Genomic DNA, 26,865 nt, shown 5'->3' with positions numbered 1-26,865 from the left:
CAGGGATCTATTCTGGGTCCCATGTTATTTCATATCTTTATTAATGACCTGAATATAGAAATAGAGAGCATACTGATCAATTTTGCAGATGACACAAAGCTGGGGGGGAAGGAGGTTGCAAACACTTTGGAGGATAGAACTGAAATTCAAAGGGGTCTTGATAAATTGGAGAACTGGGCTATAGACAACAAAATGAAATTCAACAAAGACAAATGTAAGGTGCTACACTTAGAAAATAAAAATCAAATGCACAAATATAGAGCGGGGAATAACTGGCTTGGCAGCAGCAGCATTGCTGAGAAGCAGACATGCCAAACCCGTGAAAAAAAATGCAGAAATTGGGCTTGTTTTTGGCTTAATTGGCTTGTGAATTGTGTGTTGGCTAGTTTTTGGCTTGTAGCTTGTTGCTTCTTTTTTTTGATCGGCTCCCAGTAAGCAGGAGCAAAGGGGGGGCAAGCAGGGGCAAGAGGGGGAGAGAGTCAGGGGTGCACAGTGGGTCCACCACAGTCCCAGACAGCACGCTGGGGGGGATCTAGTCACAGAGAGTGCTGGGGTTCTTAGGGGTTGGCTTGTTTGGCCTTGTTTTGAAATGGGATTAGCTTGATTTTTGGATTATTGTGAAAATTGGGGTGCTTATTTACCACGTGAAAGTTGGCAACTGCGCGAAGGATCTGGGAGTTGTGGTGGATCACAACCTCAACATGAATCAACTATGCGATGGTGTTGCAAAAAAAGCAAATGCAATTTTGGGTTGTATTAACAGAGGCATAGCATACAAGTTACGGGAGGTGATAGTATCACTCTACTCAGTGCTGGGTAGGCCTCAGCTGGAGTACTGTGTCCAATTTTAGTCACCGCTAAAGGATGTAGAAAGGATGTAGAGAAATTAGGAAGGATCCAGAGACAAGTGACAAGGATGACCAAGGGGATGGAATGCAAGTCATATGAGCAAAGGCTTAAGAGAACTGGGTATGTTTAGTTTGGAAAAGAGGCCATTAAGGGGGGACACGACAGCAGTCTTCAAATACTTGAAAAGCTGCCACAAAAAAGATGAAGAAAAATTGTTCTCTTTTCCACACAGGGCAAGACAAGAGGCAAGGGGTTCAAATATACAGCATAGCGAATTTAGATTAAATCTCACCAAAAACTTCCTAACTGTAAGAACAGTAGGACAATAAAACAGGCTGACTCAGGAAATCGTGGAATCTCCTTCACTGGAGGTTTTCAAAAGGAGGCTGGATAACCATCTGCCTTGGATGGTTTAGACACAAGAAATCCTGCATCTTGGCAGATCCCTTGAGGTCCCTTCTAACCATACAGTTCTATGATTTTATGATGACATCCTGCTTCAACTTCCCTTGAAAACGTGGCCCAGGCTGGTTTCAATCAAATATTTAAAGAAAAACACAACATCCACACACATACTTTGTAAAGCTAAAATTTTAATGGAGGACTCTGGGATTTTCATGTCCATCAATAATGATGACTGAACGTCAAAACTACTTCTAACCAACATCATAGCCATTTCTATTATATAGCCTGATAGAGTTCTAACTAACAATACTTAGCATTTACAGAATACAGCTCCTTCTTTTCATTGTAGCTTGGTATACTAAGATTCTACACTGATGCTCAAGGCTACAACCAGATTCACAGCCAGATCTGTAATCTTCTGAAAAGGGTGCAGAACTTTTCTACTTAAGCGAGCCAAAGCTATGTTCTGTACACAAAATTTCTGTTGTCTTTTGAAACCTTACCTAAAAATGTGCAAAGAAGCCAGATATTATAGATTAAAACAAGCAATTCAAAATCAAAAGATGTGGCAAGATTGGCCAGCATATGATCTGGGCTCATTTATATCTGTATTTCAAGTAGTTGGTTGCTTTTTTCCCCTGACTCTTCCCAAGTAACCAGATTCAGATGTAAATTTAGAGTTCAGAAGCTAATTAACTTTAAATGATCAATCTCAGAAAGCTTACATTTGTCTGTAAACAAAAGATTATGAATTCAAATCAAACCAACTTTAATTTGCTCCAACTTTTAAACTCTACTAGCAGGGCCTGTGCATCAGATGTGGGGGCATATTCTCAGTCAGATTTTCTTATTTGCACAAATGTAAATGTGATGAATTAAAATGATTTATTTTAATCCCTTACAAATTCTCTATGGGACTAGAGTATTAAGCTTTTATAGTGTGATTTGAAAATATTAGAAGCTTAGATTCTATTTTTGTAATTATATAACATCTTTATTCTCTATTTTGTAGCAGCTAAACCACAGCAGTTACCTATACAATTATTTCATCCCCCCCGCCTTGCCCTCCCCCCCACAGACCCCTTTCCATTTTTCAAAGTGATAGGGAATGACATATTGTTCAAAAGGAATAATAATGAAGTATAAAGTGTATGTAACTTAACAGAAAGTCAAACATGCCAACTTTATATCCCCTTTGATTCATATACCTCCCAACTTGATTTTAGACAGATGAATATGTTTAAATCTGGATAATTAAGCTTACCTGTGTGTTTAAATTTAGATTCATACTTACATTTTTGGTTGCTTAACATTATTTCACCACATATATCAAAAGCACTATATAATCATAAAATAATAAATGAAAAATCATGCTTTATATTCCAGCAGAATAAACTAATATCAAGTTCTAGAATTAAGCCTAGTGATAGATCCGAGTGCAAACATTAACTATGATTTTATTATATTTGTTACCAAAAGAAGGCAAAGGCAGAAGAATTATCTTTTGTCTTACATTACTTTCTACCCAGAACATTTACTGACTTAACAACAGAGAGTGCTACTGGCAAATACGTTAGTAGATGAGGCTTTGTTCTGTATCTTTTAAAAGATTGGCTTTCATCTAGTTCAGAGTGAAGAAACAACAGTGCTGTTTTTAAGAAAAAGTGGCAAAATTTTGGCAGATGAAACTGATACAAAAATAGACCAAGCATCTCCCCATTAATACCAAAGAACTTCTGTCAAAATTGGAAGGACTAAAGGAGAGATAGGCTTAACCCCTTAGGTTTGCGGACATTGGAGAATAGGACAGGAGAATAATTTGCTCACAGTGGTGGGTTGAAATTTTGTTTATGAATTGTAAGGATCTCTGCTACCAAATCACATTCTCATCAGCAAATAGTGAAAATTCAAGTATTTCTTTGGAAAAAAGCTCTCTCTCAGTGTATGTATGAATGATTTCTACCTTGCTAAAATGAAAAATATAATTTTAAGAATCACTGTGACCAGTGTGCTCTCTCTCAATGCCCCTTTTCTCGTGATATGTGTTTTATGCTATTTGCAGTGGATTTAATATACGGGGACCAGATCTTTGATCCTGCTACTTCTGCTTTGCACCATTCCAGCAGACCAAAGGGGATTTGAAGGAAGAGATAAGGATTACCACAGTGTGAGGGAATTTGAGTATGAGGGAAAAAAAGAGGGAAGGCAGAAGGGTAATGAAAATAAGAACATGTAGTGACACAGAAGCGCAATAACTTGACAGGATCCAAATCATCTTAATTTTTAAAAAACGAAATATAATCAAGCAACAGAGAGTCCTGTGGCACCTTTAAGACTAACAGATGTATTGGAGCATAAGCTTTCATGGGTGAACACCCACTTCGTCAGACGCAGGGGTATTCACCCAGGAAAGCTTATGCTCCAATACATCTGTTAGTCTTAAAGATGCCACAGGACTCTGTTGCTTTTTACAGATCCAGACTAACACGGCTACCCCTCTGATACTTGAAATATAATCAACTATCTCAAATGATGCACAACCAGGCCATTATTGGTTGACTGATCTTCTTGTAGGAGACAATGCAGAGATGAGGTATCTGAAGGAGAGTGTAGTGGCCTTGTGTAATTCATGAAGGCTGTTCCATGCATAATAGGACAGCAATTGCAAATATTTCCTTGCCTTCCTATTTCTTAATGGCCAACAATCTGCATCAAAATTTAGGCCGCCCTGGCCTAATTCTTACTATCTTTGCACACAACAATGCTCCACACTATCAAAAAGGACTTAAGTGATTCTTGAAGTGCTTATTACCATCCTGTGGTTTTTTTTTCATACAGCACCTCCATACAGAATTTGAAGATGCTCTTGTCAGCTCTCCAAAGAATACTGGCTGAAGCCCTTCCTTCTTTGACCACATTTAACCTGTAAATGATCATTGATGTCCTTTAATTGGGAGAAAGCTTGAGCAACACTGTGCAAGACAGACAAATCGAAAGAGTGTCTAGACCAAGAAAAGCAGGTGAACCAAAAGGAAAATTATTTTTCAGTGTTTCTAGTGACAAGCCTTTCCACGTGTCTCAGGGCTGAACTAATAGATTTGCATTTACTGTTCAGATGCAGACAACTTATTTTCCAATTTTATTGTTCTCAGTTTATACGATGCCTTTCAGCATTGGGACCGAGTCACGTTGGGTTTGGGTTTTTTTCATACAAATATCACAGTTCCATTAGAAACTTTATCACTTTGTTAGGCCTGAATGAAGATATAGCAGACAAAACAGGTATACCAACCTGACTGAAGTCAGGCTAACAGAGGTTTCTGGGTAATCCCAGAGTGGAAAAATACTGAGAAGCAGCATTGTCTCACAAAGCCCTGGAAAAAGTGAGATAAACCAGGAGTTGCATTCCTGGCATAGTACCAGCAGTGCAGTGTTAAGAACAGTGTTTGAAGAACTGATAAGAAACTTTAGCATCCCACAGTTCAGATTCTAACTCTCTGGTTGAGTTATAGGTTTGTTTAAAACTCCCCTGTATTCCTAACTTTTGGTGCTTGTTAAGATATTATTAAATAATCTGTAGTCGTAGACATAAAGTCTAGGCATATGTGTATATTAAAAGTGTCTAGTTTCAAGTTGTTAGACAAAGGGGGGTGGGTTGCTCAAGTGAATGATGTATGACATAATAAAACTGTCTATATAGGCTAATACTAAGCTGTAAAGAGGTGCTGGTTCTCACTGAGACGAGCTGCTCTTTGTTGATGCGTGCACTTGTCAATAAAGAGCTTTTGATCGGACCTTGCTGGTGTTGCCTGTCTCTCTGTGATCAGACAACTAACTTCGCTGTCGGGGTTAGAGTCCCTGACAACTTCTTCTGCAGATGTTTTGCTAGAAGCCACTGTGTACAGCTAAATTAGACTGAGGTTAAAACTGTGAACGCTAACTAAAAACATACACTTTTGCATAATGAGCAATTAAACAATCCTTTTCTGGTGAGTAACAGTTGCACCTGCCATCTTCACAATATGTAAGTTTGAAGGAAAATTGCTCACTCGTAAGGATAGGTTGTTTTTTGTAAAAAAAAATTAAAATGTGGACATTGTCAGAAAATTGACTAATGGCAACTTATTATTAAATAGACTTCACCTCTGTGTTTTTTCAGAGCCATCTTTACGAAGTTTACTGACAAAATACATTTTACTACTTTTTTAAACTTTGTTAGCCCTGCCAAACCAGCACACCTCTGAAAGAATGAGCTGGATTGACATTATCTTCAGCAAACTGTTAATGAAGTTCCAAATGCAGAATCTTACCAGTCATAATGCACAAGCTTATAAGAACCTAGTTTTACTGTTAAGCATAATTTTACTCTGAAAAATTATTGTGTCGGAATGGCATCGTGAGATGTCTTTTAGCCAGCGACCATTTTTTTTTAACATATGATCATCATAGCCAAACCATCATTTTAAAAAGATGAAAAAATATTAGAAAATGTTTTCAGTGGTTTATAGCTAGAGGTGCCAGTCTTTAAAGAAGTCATGCTGAATACTTTCATCACTATTGCCATTCTTACAGTGGCCACAATGTGTTACACACTATACAAACATGAAAGGCAGCAGCATCTGTACCCTATGGAGCTTACACTTTAAAAAGACCAAACACAGAAAGCCTTTTCCCATGGGCAGGATGTGAATGTGCAAATTCTGATACCAAAAGAATATTATAAAATGTAAAGACAAACAGACTTTTCCCAAGTCTGTTTCCTTTTGCCAGTTGTAGAGTTCTCAGTAGAAGAAGCCTTGATTGGGATTTCAAAGGAGAGAAGGCAGGAGATGGGTCATAAAACAAAAGCCATCGTCTCAACATCTCGTCTACTTATCTTGAAAGGTATCTATCTTCCTATGGCAAGATAATTCCAAAGAAAAGAAAGAAGCTTGTGATTATGCTAAGGGTGCCGTTGCTGTTCCCCATAGCATTTTATTGACAAGGCTTTGACAACAATTAATCAAACATCAATAAGAATAAATATCTAATCTTACACTATAGGCTGCATTCATCAAACTTTAAGATTCGACTCTTAGATTAATAGATTTTCAAGCCAAAAGGGACTATTTAACCATGATCATCTAGTCTGACCTGCTGCATAACACTGGCCAAAGAACTTCACCCAATAATCTCTTCATCAAAGCCATAACTTCTGCTTGAGCTATACCATAATTGTTAGAATGATATCCAGTCTTGATTTAAAGATATCAAGTGATGAAAAATCTACCACATCTTTATATGAACTGTTCCAATGATTAATTACTTTCACTGATAAAAAAATTGTGCCTTATCTATAGTCTGAATGTATCTAACTTCAACTTCAAAACTATTGGTCGGTGAGTGTTTCAACTCTTGTTTCTGGGCAATTGTCTTAGCTTTCTTTAGGAACATGGTGTCAAGAAGCTCCTGTCCTCTGATTCTACATCACTTCTAAATAGCATCAGAAAGTTTTGTAGAGTAGTAAGCAACTTTTATTTTTTTCTTTAATAAATGATATGCAAGATATATGTTTAACAATACTACTTGGTCATCTGCTTCTTATGTATCCAATCCTCTGTACTTTGTCTATTTAGATTATAAACCTTACAAGGTCCCAGAACTGACAAAAGAAAGGTTAGCCCAACAGAGAGATGCCACTGCTAGACACCTTTCAGGATTCTGAAGCCATCCCATCCAGCACAGACAAACTATCCAACTCTTCTGACGTGGGAGTTTGTACAGAAAGAAGGAAGTGGACAATGTCTACTTCTCAGAAATTCAGCTAGTACATTCCAGATACTTTGTAAATAATTGTTTAATGCTGTTAAGGAGTAAACAACTGTTTGAGCCTTGTTGTAAAGGATACTGTAAATGTGTACTCGGGTATATAAACAAGGAGAGAGCATTCTAGAATTGCAAACCCTTTTTCAGAGAAAGCCCTGATTTCCATCCTAGATGAGAACATAAAAGAGTTAGCAGTTCCAATTTTACCCATCTTAAATGTTATTGTGGGGCATTCAGTAATAGTGCCCTGAGGCAAATTGTCATATATTTTACAAGGCTTTACATACAAATATAAAAACCCTGATGCATACTTGCTAGATAAACAGCAACAGAGAGAAGGCATGACTTATTCTTGAAGGTGAAGCACCTGGAGCTGTCATGTTGCTACGGTCTTCAACAGCAACAATTTGTGAGTGGGAGGCCCTATATAAAGTTGTGGTGATGCAGCCTCGTGGTCATCCAAAGATCACTGTGGAGAGTTCTGAATCCAGATGGTGAAATACAGGAAACTTTTGTTTAACTAAATCTATAAATAATCATACCATAATAAAGCCAAAGACTTCCCATGAGGAGAAATACAGCCTTGGTTGTCTCTCTTTCTATCTCTATTTGAAATTCTGATAAAGTTAGGTTCCTCCACTGACGTTTGACACATGATTACTAGTCAGCTTTGGATAGAATAATTCCATTAGGCATGGAGCGCATGAGGCCTTCAGCTAATATATTTATTGATTACCATTTGAGAATGATCCGATGAACCCACAGCTGGGGGGTAGATTTTCTTAAGTGTTAAGCTCCCATATAGGCATATAAATGAAGTGATCTGATTTTCAAAGATGCTCAGTACTGATCAACTCCTACTGAAAGCAGTAAGTGCTGCTGGGGGCTGAGCATTTTCGAAAATCTGGCCACTTATTTAAATGGTGAAATGAGAACCACAGGGTGCTAAGATCCCTAAGGGCTCCAAAATGTCTCCCCCTCTCTTGCCCTCAATCAACTGATACATATGCCCCCACAGCAAAAGGCAAGTATCAGTCCAGGGGATGAAGACTGCATTTGTGCAATCTGAACATTTGAATGAAAGGGTAAAGATGGATGTTCTAAAAGGGAATAGCTCCTCAAACGAATATTTATAAGCTGCAGCCTGTAATAAGCATGATCTATCTAAGTGTGAAAAAGATGTTACTTCTGTAATTACAGACAAAGTATTGCTCCTGAACATTTGAATTTCCAAATACTTTTTTAGTTCCTTACAGACTTGTGATAGTTTGATAACTAAACGTACTTTCTCCCAGGAAATCCTGTTTATCTGCAGTGCCTTTTATTAATTAGGCCCATGCAACATGGTATCTTTTTATCCCTTTAAGCATACCACTTAGTTCAATTATTAGAAATTACTCTAAGTATACCAAGCAGCCACCATATCATTTCACTTAAAAGTGAGGCTGGTTTCACAGATTTCACTGGGTGAAAAAAATGAGGGCCAGTTTCCATTTTACACTAATCTTGGCCTGTTTTCCTGTAATTTTTGTTTTCTAAATCTTGTTTTCACTCTGTTCCCTCACCTTCTCATTATCCATTTTTTTTCATATTTTTTGGCAGCTGAGAGAAACTCATTCAACCTAATGCCATGTCTGCTTATGACATTAGCAGCAGGAAAAGTCAGTACTTGTTGGTGAAGACACGGCTGTTGCTATTCAGTTTTGTAAAGCGGCACGTACGTTTCTGATACTACACAAGTGCTTTAACAACATTTACCTTGTTTCAGGAGCAATGGGGTTCTGATATTAATTAGAATTCAATCAGACTTTTTGAGGCTTAAGGCAATTTCACTCATATAGATTTTAGTTAATCATCTAAAATGTTTCCTGTGGCTATTGAAGATTCATAGAATCATAGAATATCAGAGTTGGAGGGGACCGCTGGAGGTCATCTAGTCCAACCCCCTTCTCAAAGCAGGACCAATCCCCAATTAAATCATCCCAGCCAGGGCTTTGTCAAGCCTGACCTTAAAAACCTATATGGAAGGAGATTCCACCACCTCCCTAGGTAACCTTTCCAGTGCTTCACCACTCTCCTAGTGAAAAAGTTTTTCCTAATATCCAACCTAACCCTCCCCCACTGCAACTTGAGACCATTACTCCTTGTTCTGTCATCTGCTACCACTGAGAACAGTCTAGATCCAGTCTCTTTGGAACCCCCTTTCAAGTAGTTGAAAGAAGCTATCAAATCCCCCCTCATTCTTCTCTTCTGCAGACTAAACAATCCCAGTTCCCTCAGCCTCTCCTCATAAATCATGTGCTCCAGCTCCGTAATCATTTTTGTTGCCTTCTGCTGGACACTCAATTTTTCCACATCCTTCTGGTAGTGTGGGGCCCAAAACTGGACACAGTACTCCAGATGAGGCCTCACCAATCCTGAACAGAGGGGAATGATCACGTCCCTCAATCTGCTGGCAATGTCCCTACTTATACAGCCCAAAATGCCGCTAGCCTTCTTGGCAACAAGGGCACACTGTCGACTCATATCCAGCTTCTCGTCCACTGTAACCCCTAGGTCCTTTTCTGTAAAATTGCTGCCTAGCCATTTGGTCCCTAGTCTGTAACAGTGAATGGGATTCTTCGATCCTAAGTGCAGGACTTTGCACTTGTCCTTGTTGAACCTCATCAGATTTCTTTTGGCCCACTCCTCCAATTTGTCTAGGTCCCTCTGTATCCTGTCCCTACCCTCCAGCATATCTACCACTCCTCCCAGTTTAGTGTCATCTGCAAACTTGCTGAGGGTGCAGTCCACACTATCCTCTAGATCATTAATGAAGATATTGAACAAAACAGCCCTAGGACTGATCCTTGGGGCACTTCGCTTGATACCAGCTGCCAACTAGACATGGGGCTATTGATCATTACCTGTTGAGCCCGACGATCTAGCCAGCTTTCTATCTGCCTTATAGTTCATTTATCCAGCCCATACGTCTTTAGCTTGCCGGCAGGAATACTTGTTCATCAAGATCCCTTGTAGACATTGAATTTGAGAGTAATATTGTTTGGCATGTATTATTAATTCCAGTCTTTTCTTGCTTAGTAATTAAAAAAAAAAGACATAAATCCACCTTGTATATAAAGATCTCAGATTTTTGCTACAGCTATTTATTCAAATTGTTCACCTTTTTCCTGGATACGTCTCTTAATATTAAAAGTATTTTTTTAAAGTTTCCATGTACTATAACATTATGCAGGATTTTTACATCACCCTACTTCCTTATCCCTGCCATATCAGTAGCTTATTATTTAATTCAATAAATAGAAATATATACAATCAGGACAAATAATTTCACAGTTAAACTTGGCCAAAGCAAAGCAGTGAGTTATAGAGTATGTAATTTGTTAAATCTGCAATTTCAGCTTAATTCAAAGGGAAGCAGAGTAGTTTAATGTGTTATTTTTCCCCCTAGGCTAATGTTACTGAATACATTTCTACAAACTGAGTCACTTCAGAAGTATTCTACAGTTTTACATCGTAGTCTTTCCTATAGTTCATCCCTTCCAAAAAGATAAACCACATTCATACAGTTCTTTTCTCCTATATTGAAGATTACATTTTAACACACAAACACACACACACCCTTTAAAAGAACATTAAAGTTGCAAAGTTATCTCTACAATTATATTTTATTTTTAATAGACTATGCTTACCCATTTTAAGTTAAAGGAAAAGCACACTGGCTAGTTTTTTTTTCATTAATGGAAATCAAATAAAATAGAGATGACACACTCAAGACAAGCAATAAGTACTTATGTACCAAAGAAAATCCATTAAAAATATTATTTAAGTTGCAAAGTCAAGCATTCGAAAGTGAGGAAATGCCTGGTTTATATTTGCCCATTCACCCTCAATTCTTCCGCTGAGCATCCATCTTGTGCACTGAGTGAGGCAAGGGTATTATGGAAAAAATAGTATGTTATCATGTGATTAAAGACTGTATTGTAATTTATGTGCTCAAGGACCTGTCAACCTAGTATTACCAATCAACCTAACACATTGACTTATAAAACATCTCTCCACAACACTGCAGCAGCAACAGAGAACAGCAGGATGCTAATAACCCTTCCTAACACACACACTCTGAATTATCTCCTGGGTAAGAAGACTGTTTAACTTTTAGTTCCATTCCCCTCTCAACAGCTTTCTTGGGAAGGCAGATGAGGGGGGTCCCTCTTCCATCTGCTAGACTGAGCACAGGGTTAGACGGCAGATTGCAAGCAGCTTGCCTTCATCCCTATTCTTTGCTAGCATTGGGACTAAATTGCTACATACATATGCCGGACTTGTCCTTTAACCATAGTTGGTGTCTAAGCTAGGGAAATCCCTTATGGACAATCTCTCTATTGCTGAAGAGTATTGAGTATGAATATGACAACCCCTAAGGTTGTCTCCAGGAGAATTCAGAAAACGAGAGGGGGTTTAGACATAATCTTGCCAGTCTGCTAGAAGATGAAGGGGCATGATGGTTCTTGAAGAGCCCAGGAGGAGGTTTGGGGTTCCCTTCCCATCTTCTAAAGGCAATTATTGGGGGTAGAGTTTAAAATCTTCTGGATCACACCATTACCCCATCCACATTGCATCAAAGAAATAGGAACGCCAAATCCAGCGGTGAAAGTGAGCCGGTACGGGCCAGTACTCTGTACCGGTAAGAACCCGCACAGGCCCACATCCAGCCCACATTAAAGCACTAATGTGGCAGCGCTTTAATGTCCCTGCCCCTTCTACCTCCCCTGTCAGCGGCTCTGCCGGTATGGACCCTACCAGCAGGGCTGCCGACGGGGGGGAGGGGGAAAAGGAAGGTGTAGCAATGTTAAAGCGCTGCTGCGGCAGCACTTTAAGGATGATCCTTTGCCGCGGCAGTGCTTTAAGGATTCTCAAAGAGCTGCTGCGGCAAAGGACCATCCTTAAAGCGCTGCCCCTTCCCCCCGTCGGCGGCCCTGCTGGTAGGGTCCATACCAGCAGAGCCACTGACAGGGGAGGCAAAAGGGGCAGGGACATTAAAGCGCTGATGGTCCTTTGCTGCGGCAGCGCTTTGACGTTGGGGCAAAGGGAGCAGCTTCCCTGGGGCCAGCGATTTAAAAGGGCCTGGGGCTACGGGCTCTTTAAATCAATACGGGAGCCCCGGGCAGCGCGGGACAGGTGGCCTGGAAGGGCTGGCTGGGGGATGCTGACCCCTTCCAGGGGCCAGACCCACCCCGCCCTGGTAAGTGTCCTCAGTTACTTTCACCCCTGCCCAAATCCTATGCACACCCAATGGCTGCCAGCAACTTATATGCAGTGTTGTTGTAGTCATGTCGGCCCCAGGATATTAGACAGACAAGGTGGGTGAGGTAATATCTTTTAAAAGAGACCTACCTTTGTCTCTCTAGTAAATTATATGTGATTCTGATAGACAGGAAACTTCTATGGGACTCTGCATAAATAGTACACCTCTACCTTGATATAACGCTGTCCTTGGGAGCCAAAAAATCTTACTGCGTTATAGGTGAAACCATGTTATATTGAACTTGCTTTGATCCACTGGAGTGCGCAGCCGCCTCCGCCTCCCCGCCCCCCCCCCCGGAGCACTGCTTTACCGCGTTATATCCAAATTATCCAAATTCGTGTTATATTGGGTGGCGTTATATCGAGGTAGCGATGTATTGTAAGACATTGCTAACATTTAAAATCAGCAATAGGAGACCTATATTGTATTAGCATCAGGAAATAATTAGCCACCTATGTCTTCTCACACCAACTGTAGGATATTAGGCTCCTAACACTATATAAATCTAAAAATTAATCAAACATTTCATAAAGATATTTCTATTCATGTTTGGCTTGATTAATCCTCCCAAGCAACCACAACCACCAAAAAGCACATAGCTGGTTTTTGACTACCAAAATTATTTTATGTTGACATTATCTGATAGTCAACCATATTCACACTTCAAAAACTTGTCATATTGCTTTAAAAATACTTTAGGTCTGGGTGTATGTCAATATATTTCCTATAGCTATGACATCACTCGAAAAAGTAGTACGTGGCACTAATGAGTACAGAAACAAAATAGTTGGCCTCTTTTGTTTTCACCTTCTTTTTGCACTATTATAATTTTTAAAAGTTAGACTATGATAAGAGAGAGAAAATTCACCTTTAAAGCCTGTGCCATGTTTAACTCATCACATTGTACCTCAGACCCGGTTTACATTAGACACTTTTACTGGCAAAGCACTGTTATTTGGGGCAAGCATCAACTTTAAACTCCCAGTTCCTCAGTTATCGCCTTTCTTGGATAGACACCTCTCTCTCTCTCTTCCCCCAACCAGGATCTTTCCAGTCTGCAAAGTTCACTGTTTACAGTGTAATATTCCCAGAAAGTCACACTGCATCAACAGGCCTGAGTATATGCTCTGCTTTCTTTCCAGAGGCTATGAACAGCACGATGGCCTGCAGTTATAAGTTATCACACAGCTCTTAACAAGCAAGCACATTTATTCTTAAGGGGAAAGCATTGCAGAAAAAACATTAAAAATGATAAAAAAACTTACATGGAATCATGGAAATGTGGGATTGAGAAGGGACCTCGATAGGTCATACAGTCCAGGCCCCTGCACTGAGCAGGACTAAGTATTATCCAGACATCCCTGACAGGTGATTGTCTAACCTGTTCTTAAAAACCTCCAATGACGGAGATTCCACAACCTCTGTAGGTAATCTGCTTCAGTGCTTAACTACCCTTACAATTAGGAAGTTTTTCCTAATATCTAACCTAAATCTCCCATGCTGCAATTTAAGCCCATTACTTCTTGCTCAATCCCCAGTGGATAAGTAGTACAATTTATCACTCTCCTCTTTAAAAACACATTTTATGCTATTGAAGTCTGTTATCAGGTCCTGTGTCCTCCTCCCCCCCCCCCAAGTCTTCTCTTCTCCAGACTAAACAAACTCATTTTTTTAAGTGTCTCTAAAGTCATGTTTTCTGCACCTTGAACCATTTTTGTTGCTTTCCTCTGGACCTTCTCCAATTTATCTACATCTTTCCTGAAATGCGGCACCCAGAACTGGACATAATACTCTAGTTGAGGCCTAAGCAGCGCAGAGTAGAGTGGAAAAATTACTTCTCGCATCTTGCTTAAAACACTCCTGTTAATACAACCCAGAATTATGTTTCCCATTTTTTACAGAATTACATTGTTGACTCAAATTTAGCTTGTGATCCACTATAATCCCCCAATCTTTTTCTGTAGTACTTCTTCCTAGGCAGTCATTTCCCATTTTGTATTTGTGGAACTGATTATTCCTCTCTAAGTGTAGTACTTTGCATATGTCCTTCTTGAATTTCATCCTATTTATTTCAGACCATTTCTCCAGTTTGTCAAGATCATTTTCAAATCTAATCCTATCCTCGAAAGCATTGCAATCCCACCTCTCCAAGCTTGGTATCATCTCCAATTTCCAAACTTTATTAGCATACTCTCTATGCCATTATCCGAATCATTTATGAAGATACTGAATTGAACTGGACCCAGGACAGATCCCTGTAGGATCCCATTTGACATGCCCTTCCAGCTTCACTATGAATCATTGATAACTACCTCTCTGAGTACTGTTTTCCAGCCAGTTTTGCACCCACCTTATAGTAGGTTTGTCTAGGCTGTATTTCCCTAGATTCTTTATGAGAAGGTCATGTGAGACAGTATCACAAGCCTTACTAAATTGAAATATATCACATCTACTGCTTACCCCAATGAAAAGGCTTGTTACCCTCTCAAAGAAGGATACTAGGTTGGTGTGACATGTTTTGCTCTTGAAAAAAATCCATGTTGACTGTTACTTATCACTGTAATGGTGTATGCATACCCTGTCTCCAGGGACGGTGCAACCATTTAGCATTGGCATTTGAGGCTTGCCATTTTCTTCGGCCGCTACCGCAGCGGTCGGATCTTCAGCCGCCCCGGTCACCGAAGGCATTTAGGCGGAGGGAGCTGGGGCAAAGGAGCGCGGGGAGGGTCACCTGCAGCAAGTAAGGGGGGGGGGCGCACGCAGGGGAACTCCCCGCCCCAGCTCACCCCTGCCCCGCCTCCTCCCCGAGCACGCCATGGCTGCTTCACTTCTCCCACCTCCCAGGCTTGCAGCGCCTAAGCTGATTGGCGCCGCAAGCCTGGGAGGCAGGAGAAGCTGGGAGGCAGGAGAAGTGAAGCAGCCATGGCATGCTCGGGGTGCTCGTGCGCGGAGCAGGGGTGAGCTGGGGCAGGGGAGTGCCTCAGGGCAGAGGGTGGGGAGCTGCCGCAAGGGGGGCGCCTCAGGGCAGAGGGGGGAGCTGCCACGGGGGAGGGAGGCGCCTCAAGGCAGGGGCGTGAGGGGGGAGGGCGCAAGGTGGAAGTTTCGCCTAGGGCGCGAAACATTCGTGCACCGGCCCTGCCTGTCGGGGTGGACAGTGGGTATGCTGATAATGCGGTTACTGTCTACCAGACTGTCTTGTGCCTCACCATGATGAGGTCTAAGGTCAGAATCAATACAGCAGCCTTTGAGTTCAGGGCAGCATGACCTAGTGACCAGAGTCAATACAGTAGCCCCTGAGTTCAGGGGAGTGTGGCCCAGTGGCCAGTGTCAATACCACAGGGATAGCGTGGCTTAATAGCCAGAGCCAATACAGTAGCTCCTGAGTTCAGGGCAGCATGTCCTAGTGGCCAGATTCAATAACATAGCCCTCGAGTCAGGATAGCGTGGCCTAATGGCCAGAGTCCATATAGCCACCCTCAGGTACAGCGCTGTGTGGCCTCGTGGCCAATACCCAAGGGGCTGTCACCAGGAAGGAAGCAGTCCAGTTAGGGGGGCCTGGGCCCACCCGAGTCCACTAGAACCAAACCCAGGGCCCTAACAGTGATGGAGTGGTCTGCCACTGGGTCAGCAGGGAATCCCACCAAAACATGCTGATCTCAGATGGGTAGGAGTTACCACTCGTTCACCCTCCCTGGGTCACTTCCTACTACGCTTCCTGAAGCTGCAGTCAATAGGGACATCGGGGTCTCTGGTCTCCTCAGTGCAGATAATTCCTTGAGGCACCATTGGCCACAGATCTCCTGTCTGGATCTTGTGATCTCCGGCTCCTGCAGGCAAGGGTTGTGACGGCTCCTCAGCTGGAGCCTCCACCAAAGGACCTTCCTCTCCAGCGGTCAACCCAGACTGAGCCTGGCTGCTTCCTTTTATACTAGCATAGCACTTGTAGCATGCCCAGTACAGTCTGAGGGGCGGGAATTCCTCTGCCCATAGTGTTGGGGTTAATCCCTTCAGGACCAGTGCAGGGTATGCACACCCTGTCACAACCACTTTATTATTTTCTAAGTGCTTACAAATTGATTGATTGATTATTTGTTCCATTATCTTTCTGGGTAATGAAGTTAAGCAAGCATACTAAAGAGCTTACCAAAGGTCACCCCAACTACAACCGCCATCTCTGATAGGTGTCAATCCTTCAAAACCCATGATTGGGTTTTCCCCATGGTTTCAAGTTCATAATTGTCTCAGACTCAGAACTAGAACAACCATGAGTAGTTCAGTCTTTCATTTATACAGCTTAGGCTTTTGATCTTAGCCTCATGCAACAGGGGATCAGCAGACACAGACCCACTCCTCAGGGTGTAGCTTCAAAAGGAATTTTGCAAATCTAGAGGGAATTTGGAGTCACCTCTCCCTGCATATTCCGCAGGAAAACCACTTAATACTTTTTGTTCCAGAAATCATTCTTGTCTGACATATTGTTCAGTATAGTCATTTGAACCCCCAGATCTCTTAAATTTAATTCAATTAGGTATCTCAAGGATATGGCAGGAAACTGCCGTATCTCTTACAGTAACCACTATGCTCCAACATGTGACAATAGCCAACATCCTGGATGCCTCCAAATCAGGGTTCAGACCAGGCTACAGCACAGAGAAAACTCTAGTGGGGGGGAGGGATAGCTCAGTGATTTGAGCATTGGCCTGCTAAACACAAGGTTGTGAGTTCAGCCCTTGAGGGGGCCATTTAGGGAACTGAGCTAAAGATCCGTCTGGTGATTGGTCCTGCTTTGAGCAGGGGGTTGGACTAGATGACCTCCTGAGGTCCCTTCCAACCCTGATGTTCTTTGATTCTAAAAGACCTGTGTTCCTCTAGTCATGTTCACTCTGCTGAACCAACACCAGTACTACAGGAAATTAGCTCTTGGATGACGAGCAGCTGGCACAAGCTGCATCTAGGCAAAATTGAAGTGATGCTGGTCAGAAAGGGGAACTGCTTCAAAGAACTGGCTAAGGCATTGTCTCCCCCTTACATCAAAGTCATAAAGCCCCCATTTGTTAGGGCTGCTTGAAGGCTTGGAGTCCTGCTTGACTCTTCCCTAAGCTTCAATTACCAGGCTGCATCAGTTTTCAGAAATGCCTGCTTTTCCTTTCAGCTTTCTAAGATACTTGATGCCTTCCTCCCAGACAAGGTTTTGGACACAATGATCCATACATTTGTCAATACCAGACTGAATTACTGTTACTGCTTATATCACAAGCTGAATGTGAAGATGACGCACAGACTTCTGCAGGTACGGGGTGGCTGGCAGCCGTCTTCATGGTTTAGACCACCAGAAGCACATCACGCCCATACTCAAATCACTCCACTGGTTCCCAGTCAGCTTCCAATGCCAGTTTATGGTCTTGGTCCCAATTTTCAAAGCAATTATTGGATCAAGTTCCAGTTACATCAAAGACCAAATTTCAATCTATGATCTATTGCGACAGCTGCATTCCTTTGGTACTAGGCAGATCACAAAGACCAGGATGAAGCATGTGAGAGGTGGGGCCAAAGCACCCTCAATAGAAGGGGGGCCTAGCTATCAAACAATTTTCCAAAGAAGATCACATGATTTCCAAATTAATGTGACATTTCCCCAGACTGTATTTTTTGTTAAATGTTGAACACTATGCAATTCCTTCCAGCCACCCATCAATAAGAATAACACTTCAATAGAGAAAAATCTCAATTAGAGGAGAAGTGATACTAGTCTGACACTACAAGAGTTGTGGAGTAGCCTGCTATACCACAGCACAGGTCAAATCAAACCCTTTCTAAACCATAGCAACATTATTCTATTCAGTTCTTATGCTCATATGGCAATTCTTTTTGGAGAGCTCTTTGCATTAGAAATGAAGCCTTATTCAGCAGTAACAAAAGAAAATAATTTCTTTCTCCAGTAATTCAGGACGACTTAATTATGACTGTGAAGAGCACATTTCCCTACATCAGTATGTGAAGGGCACTAAAAGAGGACTTACCTAAATTCAAAGTATTGGTTGAATTTTCATTATAATTTAGAATCATTTATGTATGATTTCTCCAGCATTTAATATTTTTAGAGGCCTCTCCAATTGTTTTCTTAGGGCTTAGTATTTCTAGGATTTGTGGTCCTCTTTGTTTTAAATAACTTTAAGAGTCACATTCAGTGAATTTTAAAAAGCCATCCTACACATTAGTTACCAATTTCCATAGATATTCCTACTTTATGTTGATATCAAGCACTGTGCTCATGTTAGTTTTATCAATTATTTATTTTCTGTGCATCCCTTATAATTTTGATATCATGCAGAAGGACAATTATTTGGGCTAAAACAATTCCTAGGGAGAATTTCTGTGTTTGTTTATTATGATTACAAAAAACTAGAAGGGAGGCTGTTCTAGATTTGATTTTGACAATGGTCGGAAATAAATAGGATGAAATAAAGAAGGACATATGCAAGTACTACACTTAGAGAGGAATAATCAATTCCAAAAATACAAATTGGGAAATGGCTGCCTAGGAAGGAGTATTGCAGAAAAGGACCTGGGAGTTATAGTGGATCACAAACTAAATTTGAGTCAACAGTGTAATACTGTAAAAAAAGGGAAATATCATTATGGAGGAGTGTTGTAAGTCTGTAGCAGTGCATGGGATTCTTCCGTCCTAAGTGCAGGACTCTGCACATGTCCTTGTTGAACCTCATCAGATTTCTTTTAGCCCAATCCTCCAATTTGTCTAGGTCACTCTGAACCCTATCCCTACCCTTCAACATATCTATCTCTCCCCTCAGCTTAGTGTCATCCACGAACTTGCTGAGGTACAATCCATGCAATCATCCAGATCATTAATGAAGATGTTAAACAAAACCGGCCCCAGGACAGACTACTGGGGCAGTTTGCTTTATACCGGCTGCCAACTAGACATTGAGCCCATTGATCACTACCTGTTGAGCCCTACGATCTAGCCAGCTTTCTATCCACTCTATAGTCCATTCATCCAATCCATACTTGTTTAACTTGCTGGCAAGAATACTATGGGAGACTGTAAAAGCATGTATCCGACAAAGTGGGTATTCACCCACGAAAGCTCATGCTCCAATATGTCTGTTAGTCTGTAAGGTGCCACAGGACTCTTTGCTGCCTTATTGGAGACTGTATCAAAAGTTTTGCTAAAGTCTAAATATATCAGGTTCACCGCTTTCCCCATATCCACAGAGCCAATTATCTCACCGTAGAAGGCAATCAGGTTGGTCAGGCATGACTTGCCCTTGGTGAATCCATGTTGACTATTCCTGATCACCTTCCTCTCCTCCAAGTGCTTCAAAATGGATTCCTTGAGGATCCTTACTTTGAGTGGCTCCTGAAAGTGACCAGCATGTCTCTCTGGCAGCGGCTTTTAGGCAGGGGGACCAGGTCGTCTCCATGCTCCGCCCTTGCTCGCAGGCACTGCCCCCACAGCTCCCATTGGCCGCAGTTCCCAGCCCATGGGAGCTGCGGAGTCGGCACTCGGGGCGGGGGCAGCACATGGAGACCCTCCTGTCTCTGCCCAGGGGCTACAGGGATGTGCCAGTCACTTCCGGGAGTGGTGCTGAGCCAGGACAGGTAAGGAGCCTGCCTTAGACCCGCTGCACCGCCAGATTTTTAGTGGCTAAAATCTCCCGGTTTGACTTCAGTAGCCTCCGGGAGATAGGGGGAGGGGGAGGAGTTGAGGAAGGGAGGGGGAGGAGTTTATCAGTGAGGGCCACGGACCCCCTGAAGGACCCCCAGCAGTTCATGGACCCCAGTTTGAGAAACGCTGTCTCATAGCAACAATATATGGAGTCACATGGGGTTTTTGAGCACTAGCTGTTGTAGATCAAGTTGTACCCAGATTTGTTCACCTGTGCAAGTCGGTTACAGTGCATGGCCTTTATTAGCTTACTTATAACAGAGGGTAGTTTTAGTGGCTGAACATCGAAGCAGGTCATTATCTTATCCACCTTGCACAGCATAGGCTATGAGATGAGTCATAAGAAAAAGAAACAAAATAAGAATGAAAATAATATTTCTTTTAAGAATGCAATGACATTATTTTTTCCTGAGCTTCTTAAATTATAATTCAACTCTAACTGACTTCTTGATCTTTCTTCTGCCACCTTAATACCTTGTCTGAGTTATAAGTTATTCCTTGATTGTAAGAATTTCATTTTAAAATGTATTCACAGAAGACATGGCCAAGATGCCACATCTAATTTACAACATTTTCCTGGGGGCAGCGAAAAATGGTTCTGAGCAGCTGATGGAGCAAAATGGATTTGATTATATATGAATGTTAAACACGACTTTACAGCAGAGCCACAATCAAACTATATTACTATTACTATTATGTCAGACTGATAAATTATTTTGAACTGGGAGTATTTCTTTTCTGTCCTGCTATGTAGTCAAGTGTCCTGCTCTGTAGTCAAATGTCTGGAACAGCAAACCGGGCCGAACTTGCAGATGCTGCAGCTAAACAAACCGTCCTGGCCCGCCAGCAGATTTCCCTGACAGGCTGCGTGCCAAAGGTTGCTGATCCCTGTTTTAGACAATACCTAATTTAGTTTATGTTTTATTACTGCAGAATCCAGCCTCTCCACTAAACAATCCCAGCATGATTCAAGCCAAAACCTTTGAGGTTTACAATCACTCTGTGTGTAGACCTGAGTTTACTCTGACATTACTGTAATAAGCTCAGTCCACTAGACCCTGCCAAACAGTACTAGTTCTGTAATGCTGTAGGTGTACATAGCACTTTACAGGCAGAAAAATAAGATGTTATTCTTGTTAAGCAGAACTTACAGTTTAGTGTTTACAATAACACACACTGAATAAATACATTAAATCATGATGGTGGGGCGTAAATGAGAAGACAAAAGAAGATGAGTGCAGTTTTTCACCCTAACCTGGAGTGGAGAGAAGATTTGAAAAGTTTTTCTTTTGCCCTCCCCATGACACTAATATGTATGGCTCCCTACCTCAGGTAAAATGGCACATGCTAGAGATAGAGACTCCACAGAATATCCTTTGCCTAGGACAAGGTGCTTTGAACTAAGATCCAAAAATCTATGAATTCCATTTTCACTTCCACTGAATGTTGTAAGTATTTCTGCGTAGTTCACAACCCCCTGTTATTGGCCAAGCTCTCATTTTTCCATTCCTGAAGGCAGGCACTTATCAGTTCCCCCACCCTATTCTACAAATAAGGCACCCTGAGAGGTTGCATAAAGTCACCTCAGGCACTATAATCCAGGTCTCCAATACAATGAAGCCAAATCTCATCCACTCAGCTACAATGCCTTTCAAAATGAACATGCTTCCTATTCTAATCACTACAACACACTCTGTTCCCAGAGACAGGCGTAGAACTCAGGAATCCTGAAATCCAACATTCCACTGCTATCTCAAAAAATAGTTACGTAACCCACTGTCAAAGTGTGATGTGTCCCCTCCCAGTAGGCGCTGGTTCACACAGAGGATAAAAGCCTACTTCTTCTACCAGTTTCTCCTTTCGCACAAGTGGAAGTGGTCCGTGTTGTGGCGTCACATCCTGCTGACCACCAATGCAGGAAAAAAATTGTGAATGATCATGTTATTAATGACTGTATCATATTACATATTTCCAAAGGGAGAGAATTAAGGTTGCATAAGTATCCTAACTTTTGAGAACTTGACTTTGCAACCTTAATGTAGTATATGCACCTCTAGGATCCCATTTTTTACTTTAGAGTGAGGATCTTGAAATAATTGTAATTCTTGAAATTATTTTATATTGCAAAGCATTTTATTTAATGTCAATTGGAATGTTGTATTAATATTGGCCTTATTGTGTGTCTGCATATTGAATAACACTGTCTGCTCCTGCAAGGACAGTGAGGGGCACTTTATTTTAGTGTGTGTTTGCAGGAGACAGAATGGTGTGGGGGATATTTTGCCTACATGTTCGGAGAGTGGGAGACCCTGCCTGTGTAAGCTCCAAATAGGTCAGAATTTCATTTAATAAATTTATGTTTCAAGAAATCAAGCCTTATTGGTTGAAGATACAACATTAGCACTTATTGGTGGACTAGATGCTCCAGGACATTTCTATTTAGCTACAGAGCCTCTCCAGTTTGAATCCAGCCCAGTTCAGTAGGTCTGCTCCCATCTAATGGATGGTTGGTGACCCCTACATGAGATGAGTTAGGTGAGTTAGGCTAGAGCTCTGTCATAACTATAAAGGGAAGGGAACAGCCCTCCTGTGTACAATACTATAAAATCCCTCATGGCCAGAGACACCAAAATCCTTTTACCTGTAAAGGGTTAAGAAGCTCAGGAAACCTGGCTGACACCTGACTCAAAAGGACCAATAAGGGGACAAGATACTTTCAAATCTTGGTGGGGGGAAGTCTTTTGTTTGTGCTCTTTGTTTTGGGGTTGTTCGCTCTTGGGACTAAGAGGGACCAGACATCAAGCCAGGCTCTCCAAATCTTTCTGAACCAGTCTCTCATATTTCAAACTTGTAAGTAACAGCCAGGCAAGGCGTGCTAGTCTTATTTTTGTTTTCTCAACTTGTAAATGTTCCTTTTTGCTGAGAGGATTTTACCTCTGTTTGCTGTAACTTTGAACCTAAGGCTAGAGGGGGTTCCTCTGGTCTCTATGAATCTGATTACCCTGTAAAGTATTTTCCATCCTGATTTTACAGAGATGATTTTTACCTTTCTTTCTTTCTTTAATTAAAAGCTTTCTTTTTAAAAACCTGATTGATTTTTCCTTGTTTTAAGATCCAAGGGAATTGGATCTGGACTCACCAGGAATTGGTAGGGGAATGGAGGGGGGGATGGTTAAATTCTTCTTGTGTTAAGATCCAAGGGGTTGGATCGGTGTTCACCAGGAACTTGGTGAAAAAGCCTCTCAAGGCTACCCAGGGAGGGGAAGGTTTTTTGGGGAAAGAGGGTGTTCCAGACACTAAGGAATCTGGATGGTGGCGGCGAACCCAGATCTAAGCTGGTCGTTAAGCTTAGAAGTGTTTATGCAGGTCCCCACATCTGTACCCTAAAGTTCAGAGTGGGGGAGGAACCTTGACAAGCTCCCATGTCACAAATTCATCCCCAAACTTTGTACTGAGCAGAAAGGCCAAGAAATGCATGAGCCTGTGTAGCGGGGTGGATCCCAGCTCCTGCCCTGAAGGGTTAAAAACAGCCCTGGGAGGGGGCTGTGGCTGGAGAAAGCAGCTTTTAGGCTGGGCTGATTGGGGAAAGTGGCTGCTGCTGGGGCCACGCCCCAAACAGATTCAGCTGGCCCTATAAAGGCAGAGAAGTCTCTCTCTGTATTCAGAGAGAGAAGGGCCTGGCTGCAGGGAGCTAGAGACAGGGTACCAGAGTGGAGCAGGGCTGGGGAAAGGCAGAGGAGCTGGGGAGCTCCAGCCTGGAAAGCCCCAGGCTGCGGCCTAGCAGAAGGCCAAGGGGTACTAGGGATTGCAGAGGGCAGCCCAGGGGTAGGCCAAGGCAGCAGGTCCAAACCCTCCTTGCCAGTGATGAGTAGGCTGATACTGCAGTCTACCCCAGGGCGTGGGGCTAGATGATGACTGGCAGTAGCCTTATACTAAGGCAAGCTAGGAATAGTGGGTGGGGGGTTCCCTGGGGAGGGGAGACCCCAAGACTGAGGGGTTCTTGCCAAGGGGCAGCACCTAGAGAAAGGGGCACCGGGTCCAGGAGGGACATGGGGGCCAGAAGACAGGCGATCACCAGCAGGAGGCCCTGCAGGGGTGAGTCCCCATGTCTACAGCCATGCACACTGAAGTACCTCTATTACCTTTAGAGCGTGCACCCTCCACAGATCAGGGTTGAGGCATGCCAGTAATACAGTGTACGTAAGCAGATTGCCCTGCTATAGCCCTATAGATAAACTAAGGGCTTCATTCACCAGGGCTTACAAGGTTACACTTTTCATCAACACTATATCCACACAATTGATTTTAAGATTAAGTTTATGGCTGTGCAAATTTGCATATATGCAAATTAAATCATTAAGCATTTTGCATAACATGTCACGTGGAGCCATCTAAAACCTGGTAGCTATGGGAGGGATGTAGAACTGAGCAAAGGAGTCAGCTTAAGTTTGGGACGTCTTAAAAAGCCATATGGAGAATCTTTGAATAAAATTTTCAAAATGACTTAAGTTACGTAGCAACCTAAGTCCTATTTTCAAAACTCTCTTAGACACGTATGAGCCAAAGTTCCACTGAATGTCAATGAGAGCTAGGTGTGTTTGAAAGTTTTAATTTAATGGCTGCATGGAGCCCCTGAATTTCCTTGTTTCCATTACAAAATTCACCATAACTTAAAAAATGCTGGCTTAGTTATGTTTTAATTGGAAAATGTGTTCACTTGAAAGACACAACAACAGAAAAATCTACATATTTTAAACAGAATATTACATTTCTTAATAAGGATAGAAAACATAGAAAAGACAGCAACAGTTCAAATACTCATAGACAAAATTTCGTTGTGCCAAAATGATCATAATAATCAATTCTTTTCCTGTGTTGACAGCCCAAGATGTATTTTTCCCTGCCTCTGCTCTCTACTAGCATGGTACAGGTTTGTGGAATTTTACAATAACGTATCTAACAGTAACCTGCAGTACCTAAGATTTAAAATTCCTGTCTCTTTCCTTTTCTTACAGTCTTCTTAGATCCTTCTTTTGAGGATCTGGTGTATCGATCAAAATAATCAAAAATAATCACTGAAATCCATACACATCAGGTATTCTTGGTGAGTTTTTAGATCTGTCATGCCGACATGCTCAACTCTTTAAACATAGCACTTTGGATAACTCCTCCAAATGTGTAACATTCCTGCCACAAAACAACAGAAGTGATAATAAAAGGATAAATGATCTGATTCAGAACACAAAAATGCCTTTCATCTTCTGGCTTTACAAACAATGGAAAGGCAGGAAATTTTTTGCACAGTTTTCAACATCATAGAGCTTTAAAAAGTTAATGCTTTTAATATATTTTTGAACGGTAAAAGAGAATAATACCAAAAACAAAGTACCGTATATACCAGGGGTAGGCAACCTATGGCACGCGTGCCGAAGGCAGCACGCGAGCTGATTTTCAGTGGCACTCACACTGCCCGGGTCCTGGCCACCGGTCCGGGGGGCTCTGCATTTTAATTTAAATGTAAATGAAACTTCTTAAACATTTTAAAAACCTTATTTACTTTACATACAACAATAGTTTACATGAAATTAAGCAAAATGTACCTCTCTCTATTCTCATACACCACCTTCCTCCATCCCTCACTTCACCTTCTGCTTGATACAGAAGTGAATTCAATAGGTTTGTTTAAAACATCCCAGTAATACTTGTGCTATACCCCATTGAACATTACAACTACACCCTGAGATTAAATGGGAGAAGTTAAGCTGTGTGTAAGAAGTTACAGCAACACAAATAAGTGTGTTAGTAAATAATCATGGTAAGAAGAATTATGAAAAAAAAGCATAAACACTAAATTGGTCTCACACAGGCTTTTCTAGAGCAGTTATCAGCATACTAAATAGAACATCAACATGGGCGAAAGGTTCTGTACTAGGAAAATCCCTCTAAATCTTTTCTATGAAATACTAGCTTTCAGGCACAGCACTCAGAACTTTAGAACGTTCTTCTCATTGAAGGAGGAAGGGTGGCACAGTGATTGGGGCACTAGCTGGGTTCGTGGGAGACCCAGGTTCTGTTCCCTGCTCTGCCACAGACTTCCTGTGGGACTTTGGGCAAATTACTTAGCCTCTTAGTTCCCCATCTTTAAAACGGGCATAATAATGCTTCCCTATATCAAAGGGGATCCCAAAAGGAGATTGGCACCACCAGGATAAAACACATGGAAAATGGCATGAATAAGGCCCTACTTGAATTGAGGGATGATTGTCAAAAAATTACAGCTGAGTTGCAGACAAATTATGTAAAATTGCAGAAAAGTAATAATGGACCTTATTATTTGTGGAAATAAATTCCATTATTACTTTTCCGTGATTTTCTGCTGAGAAAGGGGGCTCTCGTTGTCGGCCGCCTGAGACTGAGAGCGAGGGCCAGGGCTGAGAGCAGCCACCTGGGACTAACAGTGGGGTCTCCCATTCTCAGCTCTGGGGCAGCCAGGGTCTCACTGGGGGCTTCTGCTCTCAGCCCCTGGGTGGCCAGGGCTCCCAATGTCAGCCCTGCACATAGTGGGGTTCCCGCTGTCAAAACTGAGGTAGAAGCCTAATATTGCAGAATCTGCAGTTTCCACAATATCACAATTACGGCCTTAGTAATGAAATAATGCCCCTTCAGCCAAGTGGGTCATAGGTTACCATTTCATTTAAGCTCTTTGGATAAGATCTCTCTGAAATATTGCCCCAAATGTCAGCCAAAATGCTCCACAAATATAAGCTTCAGGCTCTGAATACAGAATCAAAGCATGCTGAGCTGCATC

General features: G+C 41.8%; 1 protein-coding gene across 3 annotated transcripts in view; it reads right to left on the bottom strand.

Annotated features, from left to right (window-relative positions):
• The window catches only part of SLC36A4 (solute carrier family 36 member 4), a 250,901-nt gene that overhangs the window by 116,776 nt on the left and 107,260 nt on the right, over positions 1-26,865 (bottom strand). The window contains exon 11 of one of the 3 annotated variants that reach the window (XM_045020021.1): positions 24,722-25,244. The exons of the other annotated variants lie outside the window; for them this stretch is intronic. Within the exon in view, the coding sequence (XP_044875956.1) occupies positions 25,243-25,244 (2 nt within the window). The 3' untranslated portion in view covers positions 24,722-25,242. Of the gene's footprint in view, positions 1-24,721; positions 25,245-26,865 lie in introns of those variants that run through there. 3 annotated transcript variants of the gene reach the window in all.

This window comes from Mauremys mutica, chromosome 1 (genome assembly GCF_020497125.1).
Source record: "Mauremys mutica isolate MM-2020 ecotype Southern chromosome 1, ASM2049712v1, whole genome shotgun sequence".
NCBI lineage: Eukaryota > Metazoa > Chordata > Testudines > Geoemydidae > Mauremys > Mauremys mutica.
This window is presented reverse-complemented; position numbering and strand designations above follow the sequence as displayed.